This window comes from Chanodichthys erythropterus, chromosome 9 (assembly GCF_024489055.1).
Source record: "Chanodichthys erythropterus isolate Z2021 chromosome 9, ASM2448905v1, whole genome shotgun sequence".
Lineage (NCBI taxonomy): Eukaryota > Metazoa > Chordata > Actinopteri > Cypriniformes > Xenocyprididae > Chanodichthys > Chanodichthys erythropterus.
In genome coordinates this window covers 31,592,674-31,613,280 of record NC_090229.1, presented here as the reverse complement: position 1 = coordinate 31,613,280, position 20,607 = coordinate 31,592,674, and the positions used below count along the sequence as shown (strand labels likewise).

General features: G+C 36.1%; 1 protein-coding gene across 1 annotated transcript; it reads right to left on the bottom strand.

Annotated features, from left to right (window-relative positions):
* Positions 1–9,882: 9,882 nt before the first annotated feature.
* LOC137026479 (taste receptor type 1 member 1-like) lies at positions 9,883–11,572 on the bottom strand. Its single transcript, XM_067393832.1, has 4 exons — positions 11,270–11,572; positions 10,433–11,185; positions 10,108–10,320; positions 9,883–10,020 (listed from the first exon to the last, which is right to left on the bottom strand). Exons 1-4 carry the CDS (start codon positions 11,537–11,539, stop codon positions 9,883–9,885), a joined length of 1,374 nt encoding a protein of 457 aa, XP_067249933.1. The 5' UTR covers positions 11,540–11,572.
* Between the last annotated feature and the right edge of the window lie 9,035 nt (positions 11,573–20,607).

Sequence of the window (20,607 nt, the reverse complement as noted above, 5' to 3'; positions counted from 1 at the left end):
GATAAAGGATAGTTTAAAAATTATTAAAACATAGTCAATAGCCTGCATTGTAGAGTCTTTAACACGCTGATGCAGCTAGCATTTGGGAGACCGGGGATGGTAACATTTTTGACATTTTTGTCTATATCTTGGAATTCTTTTAAAGCCAGTGCATTCAAAATGTGATTAAAAGTTACAATTGTCTGCTATTAAATTACGTAGCTGCGCAGCTAACACACGACGTAACAGTTACGTAATGTATTCGTACTTTTTGGCAATGTCATGACTTACTTACTGACAACTTAACTACGACGTCGCATGCCAGTAATTTTATTACCTTCAGATTACCATCTCACAACGTCGTCAGTACGTTCTCCTAACGTTATAAGATTACCAAGAACGTTCCAGATACGTCCTCTATTCGTAATATATTGGTAATTCCATGACTTACTAGTAACGTAACTACAACGTTGTATGCCCGTAATATATTACCATCAAATTACCATATCACAACGTCGTCAGTACGTTCTCCTAACGTTATAAGATTACCAAGGACGTTCCAGATACGTACTCTATTCGTAATATAATGGTCATTCCATGACTTACTGGCAACGTTACAGCAACGTCATGTGCTCGTAATTTCATTACCATCATTTACACATTCTTTATATGTTATTACCAGAATTTGCGATATAAAACGTACAATTAAACGTCAGACACAAGACTGAAATGTCCTTTAAGAAAAAAAAAAAAGGTTTCTTTTCACCAAATCAGAGTATGGATGACTGATTTTTAGTGACGTGACATACAGTGCGCGCCTCCACAAATGGAGTGCGCGCGCACCCACAGTATGTTGATAAGAGTGTAAAGTTAATTTTTCTGAGAGAAGAATTTATTTTTCCGAGGTGACAACGAATAAATGGCTTTTATAAAAATGTATAAAGTTAACTTTGGAAAGACGCAAAACCTTTTTTTATTGTTATGTTTAGTGCAGGTGGCCGTTAGAGTTGCCATGGCAACCGGGAAAACATTCAAGCTGCTGGAGAGGACAGCGTCGACGTTTCTCCGTGTTTCTCGTCAGTTTTATAGCAATAAAGTTCAACAACTGCGTCAGATTGGACATTACCCACAGTCTACTTTAAGTACTTTTGTTAATATTTTTACCTCTGTGATTATATGGTATCTTTCCTTGATCGTCTGAAATATATGTTAGCAAAATGTTACGTTAGCATAGCATATGTTTTTAATGATACTGAGAGCAAAACGTCTTGAATGCTTTTATTTTATGTTTCGCTGTAGGCTATATGTTTTTATTTATAGTTTGAGTGTATTTTATTATTATTTGGAGTTTTGTTCATGTTCTGTGTGTCTTTCAAAATAAATGAATTGAATTCATTTCGAGTCTGCATTCATCGTTCACAGCTGTTGGAATAGCCTTTAAATTAGTTTGGGCAAATGAGGACATAAATTAGGTTAAACTACTGCATGTCCGCCCATAGAAAAATAAATAAATATAAGAATTACCAACTGATGACCAACACACAACTATTGATACACAACGTTGCCACGACGCAGCAGTTACTAACTGGCAACGTCACAAAGTTACGTTGTGGCGACGTATAGGCACCTTTCACTTTTCCGGTTGCCTCAACGTAACTAGTTATGTCGCCACGACGAAAGCTTGGTCACCAAATTACGTTGCAGTTACGTAACAGTCACGTATTTTGGTTAGCTGGGTGTTACCTTTGCAGGGCAAACAGAAAAAGCATGGTTTCGTTTTAAATAAGAGGAGTAAAATGTTACAATTAACTGCAAAGTCGGGATTAGTTGTAACATAGCTGCTACCCTGTGGTGAGATATAAACTAATATTATGATATCCACCGGGATGATATACATTATGAAATAAGGATTATGACAAAATAAAGGATTTTGAAAGCTTTTTATACAACACTGATTTTTCAACATAATTTGTGTGTGTGTACTTGTTTAACCCATATTGTGAGGACCAGAACAAGGATAGTAAAACCTGAGCTCACCTACATTGTGGGGACTAGTCAGTAGTCCCCACTTACTAAATGACGCTTATTTGAAAATGTAAAAAAAAAAAAAAAAGCTAAAAGGTTTCTGTGATGAGTAGGTTTATAGAGTTTGGGGATAGAAAATACAGTTTGTACAGTATAAAAAATCATTCTGTCTATGGAGAGGCCACATAAAGATACCGAAATCTAACGTGTGTGTAACAAAAAATAATAATGTGCACCAGCTTCAACAACTGAACACTATTTGTGTGTGTACGTCACATTAGCATCATCATAATAAAACTGAATAACGCACATGCGTGCGTAAGTATGTGTGTAAAGGTGATGATACAGGGGGCAACTTTTTGAGCAATGTTGCCGGGCAATGTTGCCGTCAACGGGCAACCTGATGAGACACAGGGCAACTAATTAGGGCAACAGACAGTTGGCAGCAACTAATCAGAGAGGAGCAAATCTCAATAAATACTTTATTATAAACACTTGTTAGGCACTTTATTTAAACTTTTCAAATATTTTCTTCATTTTTATTAAAAATAAATGCCTTTCCGATCTGATTTGTGACAGGAAAAGGGAGAAGAGCGAGTTCCGCAAAAGGCGGATTCGAACCCGCGTCGATCGCATCAAAAGCTATTCATGTGTCAAACGCCTTACAGCTTACGTTACTACAGCCATTAAACAGACTCCGTCTTTTTAGTATTTAACTGAAATCATTCAATGGCTTCATTACAGCATACACATTACTTCGGACAGTTGTTGGTATTTTAAGCAATATATGAGGTAAATTCCATGTTTTGGGTTGACGCATGACAACTTACTAGCGTAAAAAGCAAGCGGCAACCTCCCCCTTTCTCTCGTGAAGCCAATACGGAAGTAACCCAGCTAACCAAAATACGTGACTGTTACGTAACTGCAACGTAATTTGGTGACCAAACTTTCGTCGTGGCGACGTAACTAGTTACGTCGTGGCAACCGGAAAAGTGAAAGGTGCCTATACGTCGCCACAACGTAACTTTGTGACGTTGCCAGTTAGTAACTGCGACGTCGTGGCAACGTTGTGTATCAATAGTTGTGTGTTGGTCATCAGTTGGTAATTCTTATTTTTATTTATTTTTCTATGGGCGGACATGCAGTAGTTTAACCTAATTTATGTCCTCATTTGCCCAAACTAATGTAAAGGCTATTCCAACAGCTGTGAACGATGAATGCAGACTCGAAATGAATTCAATTCATTTATTTTGAAAAAAACACAGAACATGAATAAAACTCCAAATAAAAATAATGAAATACACTCAAACTATAAATAAAAACATATAGCCTACAGCGAAACATAAAATAAAAGCATTCAAGACGTTTTGCTCTCAGTATCATTAAAAACATATGCTATGCTAACGTAACATTTTGCATAACATATATTTCAGACGATCAAGGAAATCACAAAGGTAAAAATATTAACAAAAGTACTTAAAGTAGACTGTGGGTAATGTTACTTAACCAATCTGACGCAGTTGTTGAACTTTATTGCTATAAAACTGACGAGAAACACGGAGAAACGTCGACGCTGTCCTCTCCAGCAGCTTGAATGTTTTCCCGGTTGCCATGGCAACTCTAACGGCCACCTGCACTAACGTAAACATAACAATAAAAAAAGGTTTTGCGTCTTTCCAAAGTTAACTTTATACATTTTTATAAAAGCCATTTATTCGTTGTCACCTCGGAAAAATAAATTCTTCTCTCAGAAAAATTAACTTTACACTCTTATCAACATACTTTGGGCACGCGCGCACTACATTTGTGGAGGCGCGCGCTGTATGTCACGTCACTATATATAAAAAACAGTCATCCATACTCTGATTTGGTGAAAAGAAACCTTTTTTTTCTTAAGGGGACATTTCAGTCTTGTGTCTGACATTTAATTACACGTTTTATATTGCAAATTCTGGTAATAATAACATATAAAGAATGTGTAAATGATGGTAATGAAATTACGAGCACATGACGTTGCTGCTACGTTGCCAGTAAGTCATGGAATGACCATTATATTACGAATAGAGGACGTATCTGGAACGTCCTTGGTAATCTTGTAACGTTTGGAGAACGTACTGACGACGTTGTGATATGGTAATTTGATGGTAATATTATTACGGGCATACAACGTTGTAGTTACGTTACTAGTAAGTCATGGAATTACCAATATATTACGAATAGAGGACGTATCTGGAACGTTCTGGGTAATCTTATAACGTTAGGAGAACGTACTGACGACGTTGTGAGATGGTAATCTGAAGGTAATGAAATTACTGGCATGCGACGTCGTAGTTACGTTGTCAGTTAGTAAGTCATGACATTACCAAAAAGTACGAATACATTACGTAACTGTTACGTCGTGTGTTAGCTGCGATTCATCGACTGGCCGCTAGGGACATGCTCCAAAAGAGAGCAGAATCTCATAGAGTCCCATGTTAAATTGGCCAAGTTTATAGCAGAAAAAAACATGTTTACAAGTTGGTTCAAATTGTGGTTTTGGTCTATACTGCTATTTTTGCCCTGACAACTCTGAGGGGGTGAATTTTTTTATAACTTATCCGTTTAAATTATATTAAGCCTTAAAGTTCTGCATAATTAAGGGCGTGGTCACTTGAGTGACAGGTAGATTGCTCTGCTGTCTGTGAGCCGTCATTACCTCAGCTGCTGCTGAATTTGGCATCTCAGCCGTTTTTGTGCTTTTTTTTCTCGATTATTTTATACAATTATAAAATATGGCTTGCTGCATAATATTCAAGACTGATGTGTGTCTGTGTGCATGCATGGGGAAGAGACACAGAACACACGTTGTTGGATCGTGGCATTGGCTGAAAGTTTTGATTGCGAGACTTACTACAATGACAATACCAGGAGGATATACAACTCTGACAGCACTGCTTGGATATTATAACTAAAACTGCTGCACTATTTTGAAAAAAATATACTTTGGACACAGGCTCATTTGTTTGTTAGATACGATCGTATACAGTTTTACAACATAAAGGCTGCTCAGATTGCATCCTTTCTTGAAGAACGATGACAGAGAGCAGATCATTCAGAAGAAATGTGAAATGTTTTTTTTGTTTTGCAATGGACATTTATATTTTACCCAAGTGCCACAGATTGGATTCATCTCACGATCTCTATTATAAAGGTATGAAGTCCCATTTGATGTTCCATGTTGTTATTTGCACACCCAACACATTACTGGTGTTGGAGCATCTATATCTTAAAAAAACACCGTAGATTGACAGTAAACCTTTAGAACTTTCTGATGATAAAACTTATCTTTATTAATAATTTAGATAGTATCTAGATAGATAGCTCCTTTGCTTGCTAACATGGTCACGTCGAGCTAGGCGGGCGTGGTTTCAGCAACCAATCACATCAGCTCAAACCACCTCCCCGCCTCTTTGCCCATTTTCAGTTATCCGGGAGTGACGTGCTGTGAAGCGCAGCTAAGATGGCAGCGGCCTCATTTAAGCGTCAAAACTGCTGTTCAGAATTCTATGGGTGACGTCACGGACGCTACGTCCATATTTTTTTACAGTCTATGTTAAAAAGATAAAAGTTCACGCTCCTTTTCTCCGCTCCACTGCCGCTGAGGGGCCGCCATCTTGTTTGAATTTTTCTGAAATCTCCGAACCGGTCACGTGATCGGCTGCTAACATTCTGATTGGAGGATCTCAAAAAATTGCCCACGACCGATCTAAGGTATCCAGATATCATAGACATATACTAAATGTTTATTATAAGGTGATGATACACGGGGCAACTTTTTGAGCAACGTTGCTTGGGCACTTTCCCACTGAGAGAATGAGCAACAATATATCTGGATACGTTTTAGATCTGTCGTGGGCAATTTTTTGAGATCCTCCAATCAGAATGTTAGCAGCCCATCACGTGACCGGTTCGGAGATTTCAGAAAATTTCAAACAAGATGGCGGCCCCTCAGCGGCAGTGGAGCGGAGAAAAGGAGCGTGAACTTTTATATTTTTACGCTAGTAAGTGTCATGCGTCAACCCAAAATATGGAATTTACCTCATATATTGCTTAAAATACCAACAACTGTCCAAAGTAATGTGTGTACTGTAATGAAGCCATTGAATGATTTCAGTTAAATATTAAAAAGACAAGTCTGTTTAATGGCTGTAGTAGCGTAGGCTGTACAGCGTTTGACATATTTACGGCTTTTGATGCGATCGACGCGGGTTCAAATCCGCCTTTTGCGGAACTCGCTCTTCTCCCTTTTCCTGTCACAAATCAGATCGGAAAGGCATTTATTTTTAATAAAAATGAAGAAAATATTTGAAAAGTTTAAATAAAGTGCCTAACAAGTGTTTATAATAAAGTATTTATTGAGTTGGCAATAGATTTGCTCCTCTCTGATTAGTTGCTGCCAACTGTCTGCTGCCAACCCTAATTAGTTGCCCTGTGTCTCATCAGGTTGCCCGTTGACGGCAACATTGCTCAAAAAGTTGCCCCGTGTATCATCACCTTATGTCTATGTCCAGATATATATTTGTTGCTCATTCTCAGTGGGAAAGTGCCCAAGCAACATTGCTCGGCAACATTGCTCAAAAAGTTGCCCCCTGTATCATCACTTTAAGGGTGTTACTGTCAGCCATAGTAATGGGCCATAATTAAATGCTATACAATTTTGCCACCACATCTTACACTTTCCCAGCTCTTTTACATCATCTGATGCTCTCGTCAAAATGCTGAGAGACACCCTCAATTTTTTTTTCTTTCAAAACCTAGGTACCCTGAAATTCAAAGAAAACATGCCTATGTAGGGTTCTACTTCCTCACATATGGAATAAGGACTAAACTGAGCAAATGTGAAGTGATTCTGGTGACTTGTAACTTGTTTCTAGAAATTGGAAGTGTTTCAACAGACACCTGTTAACCATGCCGGTCTCCCCTACCTCTGTTGCCTCTGTCAGTGGAGTGACAGAAAACAGCAATTAGCATATTTTTCATCTGAACATAATGACCTCGAAATATATATAGAGCAATGACATCATGTGGTCAAATGGATCACTGATGGGAAACTAAAATGAAATCATTACTGTAATATTAATTTACAACATTTGATTATTATGATAGAATATCTTACATGATCCCACATTATAATGGAAGAATTGTTTTTATTAGTGAATTAAATAGATATTTGTACTACAATCTGTGGTTAAAAATATGATATTGAGACTCTTGAGATGTCCTTATGTTGTATCTATGTGAACAGAATAGCAGTCCTCTTGTAAATCACTGTCAATAATGTTAAAAGGATCTTCTGTTGTGCTCCACAGAAGAAAGAAATGATTGTTTGAAACAACATAACTGTGAATAAATGATGACAGAATTTTTCATTTTTCATTTCTTTATTCACCTGTTAAATTGCAGTGTGATTAGCACGGCCTATCTTACCATTTAGGCTGATGTTGGCATGATGAAGTTAAATGTCTACCAGCACACCAGTAGCTGCCTTGTTAAAGTGTTTTAAAACAAAAGGGGATAGCTTTTCTTAACAAAACTCAAATATAACATCACAACAAGCAGATATAACAACACAAAACAATGATATCTGATTGGGAATTACTAGTGGATCTAAAGACAGTATGGAAATGAGTATAAAAGCATTTTACAGAAAATTTCTTAAAAGAAAGCTAATTAAAAGGAAGCATTTGTGTTTACTGTGTGCTTTATTGTGTTCTAAGTCCTATTAATTGTCTGGGTGTAATTCTGAATAGATGTTTGAAAGTATGCAGGAGTGTTCTTTTGTGGTTGGAATATCATAATGTAAGATTTTGGTATGAAATAGCTGATGAGAATTCCGTATATACTAGCTAGCTGTGTCATTGCATTAAGAAGCTGAATGTATTGGCTTTTGAGAATGAGGTATGCTGTGAAGTATACGATCCAACTCACATTGTACAAAATAAGACTAAAAGTTATTGATTTGGCCTCATTGTAATTTTTTGGCAGATCTCTTCCCATGTAAGAAAATAAGAGACACAGGAAACCAAGAAACCAACCCATGGACACAACAATGCTAATAGTTACAGTGTTCCCCATTTCACAGCTAAGTATAATCTGGTCTTTAAAAGTTAACGAGTCCCTGAAAGCTTTGGGAGCTGAGACAGTCATCCACAGCACACAAGAAATTAAATGAATGACAGAAAAAAATCCAACAAAGAGCCACTGTCCATTGTACTTTACCCAAAGGCTGTGAACATTGGGGAACTTGGCAGCCATTTTGAAGATGCAAACAATTTGAAAAGAACGGACAGCCATACAGGAGAGAAAAACAGTGAAGAAAAATGCAAATATGACATTTCTCAGGAGGCAATGTACAGATGTGGGTTGTCCAAAGAAAAAGAACACACTTATGCTAGACATCATCAAACATGTTAACATCAGGAAACACATGCTACCACCAGCAGACCTAACCACTGGTGTGTTGTAATTATAGGTGAAAAGGAAAAATATGGAAAAAAGGAGAACAATTAGGCAGGTGGCAGAAATCATCACAGTGATGGAGGAGATTTCTGTGAACTGAAGATAAACAACAGAACGTGCCTTACATTTCGCGCTGCCCTCATCAGACCATTCACTCTCTGCACATGGAAAACAGGCATAGGGATCCCCTGAGAATCAGTAAAATAATATGAAAATCAGACTTTCGTGAACAAGGTCAAACAGAACTTGATTATACAATGCATGATGGTGGGAAATATTTAGGGGAAATTCAATCACTTAGATTTAAATTCTAGTTTGGTAATCATGCAGTTAATAAGGACATGATTTGTTAAAATAATGACATCATTACATATGGTATGGTGTGGAATGGAGACTGGAGCACCAGGAAACAATATTAGAGCTTAACATAACTATATATTAGGAGATGGCACAAAAGAAGAAGATGGGGTATGATGTCCTTTCTTTATTTTTTTTTTTTTTTTTTTTTTCTTGAACTTTTTATTGTGGCTATTAATTTTGAAATTTAATCTGAATATTAACATTAGTGAGATTTTTTAAAAAAAAATATTAACAGTTAAATTTATTTGGTTTATTACACTATTTGGTTTAAATTTTATAATAATTATTATATTCATAAATATTTGTTAAACTGGAGCTGTTAATTAAATGTACATTTAAAAGATTGTTAGGTAACACTTTACAATAAGGTTCATCATTTAACATTAGTTAACTACATTAGTTAACATGAACTAATAATGAACTGCACTTATACAGCATTTATTAATCTTTGTTAATGTTAATTTCAACATTTACTAATACATTATTAAAATCTTGTTAACATTAGTTTAATGCACTGTGAACTAACATTAACAAACAATGAACAACTATATTTTCATTAACTAATGTTAATGAAGATTAGTAAATACAATAACAAATGTATTGCTCATGGTTAGTTCATGTTATACATTAACTAATGTTTAACTAATGAACCTTATTGTAAAGTGTTACCAGATTATTCATCATAATCTACAGAATAATTTAAGCATAATCACTCAATGTGATTTTTTTTTTTCTGGGTTTCTGTTATCTGTCAAAAAGTACACATTTACCTTTTAAAAAAATAATAATAAAGAAATTGTGCAAAATACATCTCTGATATCATTTTAATTATTCAAATCATGTTATTTGATTCAGTGAGATACCATCTGGGCTAAGTTTACCCCCAGGGCCACAAAGATTTTTTACTATTTTTTTTTTTTTTTTTTGCTATGACAAATAAATTTGCAAAAGTTTCAGTTTATTTGCCCTGTTAAACTAGAGTGGACTAAAGAAGGTGAAATGTCAAGGTTTCGTCATCCATTACTTAGAGTACTCACGAGAATAATCCACATAGCTGTTACGTGGACATTTTTTACACAGAAAACAGCAACTATGAAATCCATCAGGTTCCCTCGAAAATCCTTCTTTGCATTCAACAGAACAGTTTGAGAAAGGAACCTTTATGGAATGAGAAAATGTGTTATTAAAATTAAGTTAAGTCAGGAAAATGTTTAGATAAGTACTCACCAAAAAAAAAAAACTTACAGAACCATTGTTATGCCAGGACAAGAGAGAGTTGTTGATAGTAAAAGTAATTTCTGGATATGTATCATATCTGCCCACCATATCAAATCGTGGAGGATCTGTTTCAGTATGCCAGCGTATGACTGAAAAACTGACAGTTGGATCACCATTATCATCATATTTCACCTGACGGCCGTTAAGTGGGAAGTCCAACTTCTTGATTTGTCCTAGAAGCTGTTGTAAAGTGTGGTAAAAATGTCCCAATTCATATAAAGAATGCTGCTAATATAAGAATGAATATTACTTTTCCTTTAAAATTTCATTATTTTATGATGCATTCACTCACCATGTATGGCTTAACTGTTGTGTTTTTGTGGCATTCATTCATGTCGCACTGCAGAGCCTTATGTAATGCATGAGCTATGGTATATATGGCAGCATAGATGGCATAGGAGAATGTGGGATTTTCATTTATAATCTCCTCTGCGGTCAACAATGTGCAGCAATCACAATCTTGATTACATGTCTTACTATTACTCTTGACTTCACTATCAGCACTATCATTATGGTTGACATCCGTTGTTCCCCTCTCTTTATAGATGAATTCATCAAATCCGGGCAAAGACAACAATCTTTCTGTAATACCAATAACTGTTCCAATTTTCCCAATTCCTGGCTCTCTTGGAAGCTGTTGATTCATAGCCCATGTTTCACTTGCAATCCATACTTTGTTTTGGATGCTGTTAACTATGGCTGCTTTGATAATACTGCTTGCATATTGTGGATCAGCAAAAACAACAATGACATTGATGTTAAGCATATCAATCTTTTTAAGTGTTAGAGTGTAGTTTGCCCTTTGACTTAGAGCCTCTTGATATGCCAAACAAATTCCAGTATTTTGTATATACTTGCTAAATAGTCTTAGGCCGTCTTCACTGTAATCATCTTGGCTACCAAGAAAGGCAACCCAGTTCCATCCAAACCACTGTATAATGCGAATAATCATTTCTATCAGGTCTTTGTTGCTTGGCACTGTTCTTAGAAAAGAGGGGTACTGAAGTTTATTACTTAATGCATAGCTGGAAGCTCCATAAGTCACCTTTAAAAGAAGAGGAAAACAGTATTATATGTTATGTGTAGTATTTCTTTATAAAAATTAAAAGGGGGGAAAAAAACAATTTACCAATGGTATAAGGTCCATTGTGATCAGTGGAGCAATAGTAATAGTTCTTGTGCTTCCATATGGCCCTGTTAAAGCAATCACTTTAGGCTGATAGATGTTGAGTTTTTCTTTGGGTTTTATCGAATCATTTTTTGAGATAAAACTGAAGACTGAAGCGAAATTCTTTGTGTCAGAACAATGGTCAAAAATCTCATAGCCCAGAGAAACATTGGGAAGAAGAGTGGTGGAGTTATTAATTTCCTCAACAGCAAACCTCATCACTTGGAACATCTGATAGCCAGATTTTGAGAAACTGTATCTTGAACACAAGAGTGATGAAGTGAATTGCGCTTAATTGAATCTTTGTTTTAAAATGACTTATATTGAATATTAAATGTTGGAGAAATGCTGCTGCAAAAAAAAAAAAAAAAAAAAAAAAAGTGTTTTCTTACCTGGAACATTCAATGGCTTCTGGGGAGAACAGAGGTGTTGCATGTTGAACTTCATGTAAAGCAAAAAGGCCACCCAATAAGTAATCTCCTTCCAAGCTGAACTCAGATTCTAAGCAAGAAACTTTGAAAGGGAAACAATTAATAAAGGCCAAAAGGAAAGAGTAAATGCTACTCAGAAGCATGGTTTACAGTGGACCATTGGTTGTGAAACTGGAATCTGCAGTGGCAAGCAATAGAAGTCAGGTTCATATACAACAATGGAATTTGCTTACAACACAATTCAATTTGCTTAAACCACTGTATTCACTGATACAAAGAACAATTTCCATACCTAAACTCAAAAAAGTTTACATCCATCAGTTATTAAATAGAGCATTACACCACATCACAAACAACAGATGCAAAATATCACTTTAAATACACAGAGTTTTAACATTACCTCATTATTAATAGCCTATAATACATTAATATAATCTTAAATGTTAGCTTTAAAAAAAAAGGTAACACTTTAGTTTAGGGTCTTTTAAGTAGTTGCTTATTAGCATGCATATTACTAGAATATTGGCTATTTATTAGTACTTATTAAGCACATATTAATGCCTTATTCTGCATTATCTTATTCTTAATCCTACCCAATACCTAAACTTAACAACTACCTTACCAACTATTAATAAGCAGTTTATTGAGGGAAAAGTCATAGTTAATAGTTTATATGTGTTCCTTATACTAAAGTGTTACTGGAAAAAAAAAAAAAAAAATCAGAGGTTCCAATATATGGAAAAATGTTTCCTAACCATAACACACACACGCGCACACACACACACACACACACACACACACACACACACACACACACACACACACACACACACACACACACACACACACACACACACACACACAATTTCGCTATTCGAACTTGAACTCTCCTAAAACAAACTGTTTGCAATAATGCAAAGTTTCAGTTGGCTTTTACAGTTGGATTAATATTATCATTTACAATATTTCTTCGTTTAGAGCAGGGGTGGGGACCATTGTCCTGCAGAGTTTAGCTCCAACCCTGAAAAAAACACTCACCTGCCTGTAATTTTAGTAATCCTGAAGACCTTGATTAGCTTCAGGTGTGTTTTATTAGGGTTGGAACTAAACTCTGCAGGACAATGGCCCTCCAGGATCAACGTTCCCCACCCCTGGTTTAGAGCATAAATTGTCTCTGTAACTAGTAAGGTTTTTTGACAAGTGCTTGAACCCCAGTTTCTCAGACAAGGTACCCCTGAGCTACTGGCAAAGGCAGACAACAAGTGGACTCATATGCAACACAAGGAGATATAAAGGTATAATAAAATTGCTAAAATAAACTTACCAAGACTCACAAGCAAACACAAAATAAGGCAGCAGTGTATGTCAGAGAGGTTCAATCATTTTGATTGCAAGTGTGTGTGTATATATATATATATATATATATATATATATATATATATATATATACACACACACACCGACCAGGCTTAACATTATGTCTGCCTTCATAATATTGTGTTGCCCTGAACCATAGTGGCATGGACTCCAATAGACCCCTGAAGGTGTGCTGTGGTATCTGGCACCAAGATGTTAGCAGCAGATCCTTTAAGTCCTGTAAATTGCAAGGTGGGGCCTCCATGGACTTGTTTGTTCAGCACATCCAACAGATTCTCGGATTGAGATCTGGGGAATTTGTAGGCCAAGTCATCACCTCAAACTCGTTGTTGTGCTCCTCAAACCATTCCTGAACCATTGTGCATTATCCTGCTGAAAAATGGAATACCGTTTCCATGAAAAGAAAATCCATGCTTAAGTAGGTGGTACGTCAAAGTAACATCCACATGGATGGCAGAACACAAGGTTTCCCAGCAGAAAAAGCATCACACTGCCTCCGCCGGCTTGCCTTCTTCCCATAGTGCATCCTGGTGCCATGTGTTCCCCAGGTAAGTGACGCACACGCACCCGGCCATCCACGTGATGTAAAACAAAACATGATTCGTCAGACAAGGCCAACTTCTTCCATTGCTCCGTGGTCCAGTTCAGATGCTCACGTGCCCACTGTTGGTGCTTTTGGCAGTGGACGGGTCAGCATGGGCACCCTGACTGGTCTGCGGCTATCCAGCCCCAAACGCAACAAACTGTGATGCACTGTGTATTCTGACACTTTTCTATCAGAACCAGCAATAACTTCTTGAGCAATTTAAGCTACAGTAGCTCATCTGTTGGATCGGACAACACGGGCCAGCCTTCGCTGCACACATGCATCAATGAGCTTTGGCCGCCCATGACCCTGTCGCCGGTTCACCACTATTCCTTCCTTGGACCACTTTTGATAGATACTGACCACTGCAGACCGGGAACACCCCACAAGAACTGCAGACTTGGAACACCCCACAAGAGCTGCAGTTTTGGAGATGCTCTGACCCAGTCGTCTTACACAATTTTGCCCTTGTCAAACTCGCTCAAATTCTTACGCTTGCCCATTTTTCCTGCTATGAACAAATCAACTTTGAGGACAAAATGTTCACTTGCTGCCTAATATATCCCAACCACTAACAGGTGCCGTGATAAAGAGATAATCCGTGTTATTCACTTCACCTGTCAGTGGTCATAATGTTATTCCTGATCGATGTGTATATATGTATGTGTGTGTGTGTGTGTGTGTGTGTATATATATATATATATATATATATATATATATATATATATACAGTACAGTCCAAAAGTTTGGAACCACTAAGATTTTTAATGTTTTTAAAAGAAGTTTTGTCTGCTCACCAAGGCTACATTTATTTAATTAAAAATACAGTAAAAACAGTAATATTGTGAAATATTATTACAATTTAAAATAACTGTTTTCTATTTTAATATATTTCACAAAGTAATTTATTCCTGTGATGGCAAAGCTGAATTTTCAGCATCATTACTCCAGTCTTCAGTGTCACATGATCCTTCAGAAATCATTCTAATATGCTGATTTGCTGCTCAATAAACATTTATGATTATTTTCAATGTTGAAAACAGTTGTGTACTTTTTTTTCAGGATTCCTTGATGAATAGAAAGTTCAAAAGAACACTATTTATCTGAAATACAAAGCTTCTGTAGCATTATACACTACCGTTCAAAAGTTTGGGGTCAGTAAGAATTTTTATTTTTATTTTTTTGAAAAGAAATTAAAGAAATGAATACTTTTATTCAACAAGGATGCATTAAATCAATCAAAAGTGGCAGTAAAGACATTTATAATGTTACAAAAGATTAGATTTCAGATAAACACTGTTCTTTTGAACTTTCTATTCATCAAATAATCCTGAAAAAAAATATTGTACACAAATATTTTGTACAATTGTACACATTAAATGTTTCTTGAGCATCAGATCAGCATATTAGAATGATTTCTGAAGGATCATGTGACACTGAAGACTGGAGTAACGATGCTGAAAATTCAGCTTTGCATCACAGGAATAAATTACTTTGTCAAATATATTTAAATAGTACACAGTTATTTTAAATTGTAATAATATTTCACAATATTACTGTTTTTTACTGTATTTTTAATTAAATAAATGTAGCCTTGGTGAGCAGACAAAACTTCTTTTAAAAACATTAAAAATCTTAGTGGTTCCAAACTTTTGGACTGTACTGTATATATATATATATATATAATATATATATATATATATATATATATATATATATATATATATATATATATATATATATATAGTCCTGTAGTCCTGGTCAGAATTATTGGCACTCTTGCATCAGATCTTTTATTGAAAAAAAAAAAAATCACAAAAATCTAACCTTTTACTAAAGTAAAAAAAATTAAATAAATATGTTTCTCCAATAGATGTTGGTCACAATTATTAGCACCCCTAGAAAATCTTATGAGTAAAATATCTCTAAAGTACATTTCCATTCATATTTACATTTTAGCACACCTCCTGACTAGGAACATAACATTTTCCAGCCATGACTTCCTGTTTCACAGGAGTATAAATAAATATAGTTCTGGATTGGAGCAAAAGATTGTTGAGCTTCACAAAATATAAAGTGGCTGTAAGAAAAAAGCTAAAGCACTGAAATCCCAATTTCCACCATCAGGGCAATAATTAAGGAGTCCTAATCAATTGGAGATGTTATGAATCTGATTGGAAGAGGAAGTGAGTCTATATTTTCTTAATGCACAGCATGATGTTTGGAATGGCAGGCTCAGGCATGACACAATGGTCCTATGACACATTGGTCCAAAACAAACACAAAAATGGATCACTGAGCATAAAATTAAGGTTCTGCCATGGCCGTCCCAGAGAAGAAATTATCTCATAGTGTCACCTTGTACATTTGTTGAACAGAACAACTGAAACAATTAGAAATTTAAAGATCTCAAAGGGACAGGATAAATATATAGATAAATATCACCATTATCAGAATATTCACTTCTGTTGAAATGAGAACAGTGACCTTCAGTCAGGAAGTTTATTCGCATATGCTTTACATTTTTAAATTTGCTTAACCAAGTTCCCCCATCTGTTCAAACACTTTTGCATATCTGACAATATTTTGGATTTGTCACCTAAGAATTGTCACATTTCACCACCAATGTGGTAAATGTGACAGTGTGAGGGAGAGAGGGAACAGGTGAGAGAATCATGAGCCATGAACATTGTCATTTGTGATCAGCTGTGAGTGACTGCCACATGGAAAGAGATCAAATCTGACTCCTGACCCATTTCCCAAAAATTCACTTAACTTTAAGTGCAATTAAAGGGGTGCTGTTTGTTTATAAAGTGCTGAAATGTCAATAACTCATTATTGTATATTATTCAGAGACAGTGTAATGATCACCTGCTGAAGTGCCCTTGATAGCCACCAGAGGGCACTCCACCCCGGACTATCACGCCACTATCACGGACTCCATTTCCCATTACCCACTTCCCAGACATTACCCACTTCCCAGACTCATAACTCTTCATTGCACTCAGCTGTATTCACTCTTGTCATTAGTTTCTGTATATTTTTCCCGTGTATCAATCAGGGTATCTTCTGTTCATTCATGTTTTGATTTGATATTGAAATCAGAAAAATGAGAAAACCGCACTTTTTTTCGTTTTTCATTTTTAAAATAAACACGAAAAAACAAAAAACTGCCTGGATTTTTCTTTTTTCGCTCTGGGGTTGGAAACAAATAAGCAGTTTGAAAATTTGATCTCTATATGTGGGCGGGAATGAAACACCTCTTTCCACTGATTGGTCAACCAGACGTCAAACCATGTCATCATCTGGGGCACGTTCAAGCTCAAACCGGTGTTATGAAATATTCGGTGTCTGAGATTTTTTGGTGACACTGGGCGGAGCTTACATGAATATTCACGAGTTTCCTGTTTTGAGTTAAAGCGCCACTGAAAATGTTAGTGCACGCTCTTCAGCTTACATTAAAGGTAATTAGCATATGTTTCAGCGTTAAACGAAGTCAAGCTTATATTCTAACTGTTATTGATGCATAAGATTTTATATATAAGCTATACTGTGTTATGTCGTGTCATGTGTTAGCTATGTTTGATATGAACACAGTAGGGATGGGCAATATATCGCATGCGATTCTCACGCGCATTTCGTCAGTAAAGCCGGTTCCCTGATTACCGCTAAATCGCCATCACCTGCTTTCAAATGGAGCGCCATTTAACAGACAGAGCCGTAGTTCACTGATAAGCCACGCAAATATCGCGTTCATTATCGAAGGCGATACATCTGCGATATGAACGTGATATTGCGTGGCTTATCAGTGAACTACGGTTCTGTCTGTTAAATGGCGCTCCATTTGAAAGCAGGTGATGGCGATTTAGCGGTAATCAGGGAACCGGCTTTACTGACGAAATGCGCGTGAGAATCGCATGCGATATATTGCCCATCCCTAGAACACAGACAATGATTCGCCAGAGGTGTCGTTAGGATTCGCTAAACGAGCCAATAGCGTTTAAAGTAGCCTATTTTTGTTGTTTTTGTATTACCTTGAGTCTTTTAAGCATATAGTTTTGAAAATTTGCCAAAATGTATGGTAGCATAATAATATTAATTGTAAACTCCTGTGGTGAAGGCAGCAGTAAACTTTCCTAGTTTGCAGAACTTGAAGCACTTCTAATCTGGGTAGACTTGAATTTCTATATGTAATATGTTTCAAAAATTGCACACATGCAAGAAAACATGTTAATGTACTTTAAATATAGTTTATTTATTATCCAAATAGGCCACGGTAAATTATGCATGTGATAACTAATATAATATCTATAGCCAGTATTCTTTCATTCCCAAATATGACTTTTGCCAGTAAATATCCTTGTACACCAGACAAAGCAGACACTTTTATTTTTCACTTTATTTTGAACATGACAGTGTATTAAAAAATTTAATACTACATGTTTGTTGTATGTCATTTTATTATATATTTCAGATTGAATGTGTCAGTAGCAAAGGCTGGTATCACTGGAATCACAAGAGCAGACCAAACTTCAATTTGTCTGGGATCCCAAGACCCTGTGTAAAGTGTGTTAATCTGCTTGCTATGAATAGAAACATGAGACAGTGATATTTGCTTCCCTGCAGCACGTTCACTATATGGAGAAGTCAATTGGCAAAAGTATGAGGAATATTATTGTTATGTGGATAATCAGACATATATACATACTACTGTGATTGTTCTGTCATTTCTTAATTGCTTGCTCAGTTGGTAAATATTTTAAAGAGACTTTATTAAATCCTAAAGTTAAGAGTTTTTTTTTTTTTTTTCATATTATTAGGAAACATTCTCAATCTTTTTTCCCACAAAATGATGCATTTCATTGACAAAAAAAAAAAAAAAAAAAAATTAATGTGGAAAAAACATGAAGCACTATGAATCAGGATTCAGTTTAACAGTGTTGATATGAAACTATATGGAACTAAATGATCAAACCTGCAGTATATTCACAATGAAATGTATTAGTTCTATTCTACAAGCTTTCCATAACAATTAAAATTTTATTTATGTTAAATTAGCTGCTAAAATAATAGACCATGTAGTAATTTGCATATCTGTAATATCAAAGATGAAAGTAAATAATGAGAGTAGTTTCACTTTGAATAAAAAAGAGCAACTGATTCTGTGTTGGAATTTTATTCACAACTGAGAAGAAGTCACGACATATGACATATTTAATTAGCAAAAACACTTGTATTTAAACACACTTTACACAGGGTCTTGGGATCCCAGACAAATGAAAGTTTGGTCTGCTCTTGTGATCCCAGTGATACCAGCCTTACTGACACATTCAGTCTGAAATATATAATAAAATGACATTACAACAAACATGTATTATTAAAATTTTTAATACACTGTCATGTTCAAAATAAAGTGAAAAATAAAAGTGTCTGCTTTGTCTGGTGTACAGGGATATTTATTGGCAAAAGTCATATTTGGGAATGAAAGAATATTGGCTATAGATATTATATTAGTTATCACATGTGTAATTCACCGTTGTCACGGTTGCTTATCCGCTGTCTCATTCTGTTGTCTTGTGTGCGTGTGGTTTGTCACGTAATCTGTTCGTGTGGGCGTCGCCGCTGATTGTCTGATCAGCGGCAGCTGTATCTCATCACCTCAGCCTACTTAATGCCCTGTCTTTCGTCTCTTGTTGTCAGATCGTTGTTTGGAGTCCCGCGTGTGTTTTCCCCTCGTGTTCCTCGTGAGTTCGCCTGTGAGTGGAGTCTTCGTGTCTTCGTGTTCCTGTTCCTGTTCCCACGCACCCACGCTGGATTACACTCTCCCCGGACTTCCACTGATCTGCATCACCACGGACTTGTTTCACCACCTCATCTCATCTGCTTCACGGCCCATCGAAGTCCCTGTGATCACCCCTCTCCTGCTGCCAGCCTATTGTATCTTGTGTTTACTTGCTGGAGTGAAGCTCAATAAATGAGATTGTACTTATTATTATTATTATTATCCGCCTTATTATTCCGTGACAACCGTGGCCTATTTGGATAATAAATAAACTATATTTAAAGTACATTAACATATTTTCTTGCATGTGTGCAATTTATTTTTGAAACATTACGTATAGAAATTCAAGTCTACCCAGATTAGAAGTGCTAACTAGGAAAGTTTACTGCTGCCTTCACCACAGGAGTTTACAATTAATATTATTATGCTACCATACATTTTGGCAAACTTTCAAAATTATATGCTTAAAAGACTCAACAAAAATAGGCTACTTTAAACGCTATTGGCTCGTTTAGCGAATCCTAACGACACCTCTGGCGAATCATTGTCTGTGTTGATATCAAACATAGCTAACACATGACGACATAACACAATATAGCTTATAAAATCTTGTGCATCAATAACAGTTAGAATATAAGCTTGACTTCGTTTAACGCTGAAACATATGCTTACCTTTAATGTAAGCTGAAGAGCGTGCACTAACATTTTCAGTGGCGCTTTAACACAAAACAGGAAACTCGTGAATATTCATGTAAGCTCCGCCCAGTGTCACCGAAAATCTCAGACACCGAATATTTCATAACACCTGTGCGCAACGTTTTGCTACGGTTTCCGGGTTGAACCACATGTTTCCTGGAAACGGTGTGCAACGGTGTGCAACAGGTTTGAGATACATTTTCTCTTGTTTTGTGGGTGTGTCAAAAATCTCAGCCCAATCAGCATCAACATGCATATAAACCACGCGGTATTAAAGAGACATCCTGCACAATGGGTATGAATGTAACATAAAAGTACTATACATATTTATATATTTTGCTATTGTATTTTGGAGTTACACTTTCATAAACTTTTCTATTCTTCTCTGATTATATAATGGTAAATATTACAATATCATAGCACAACA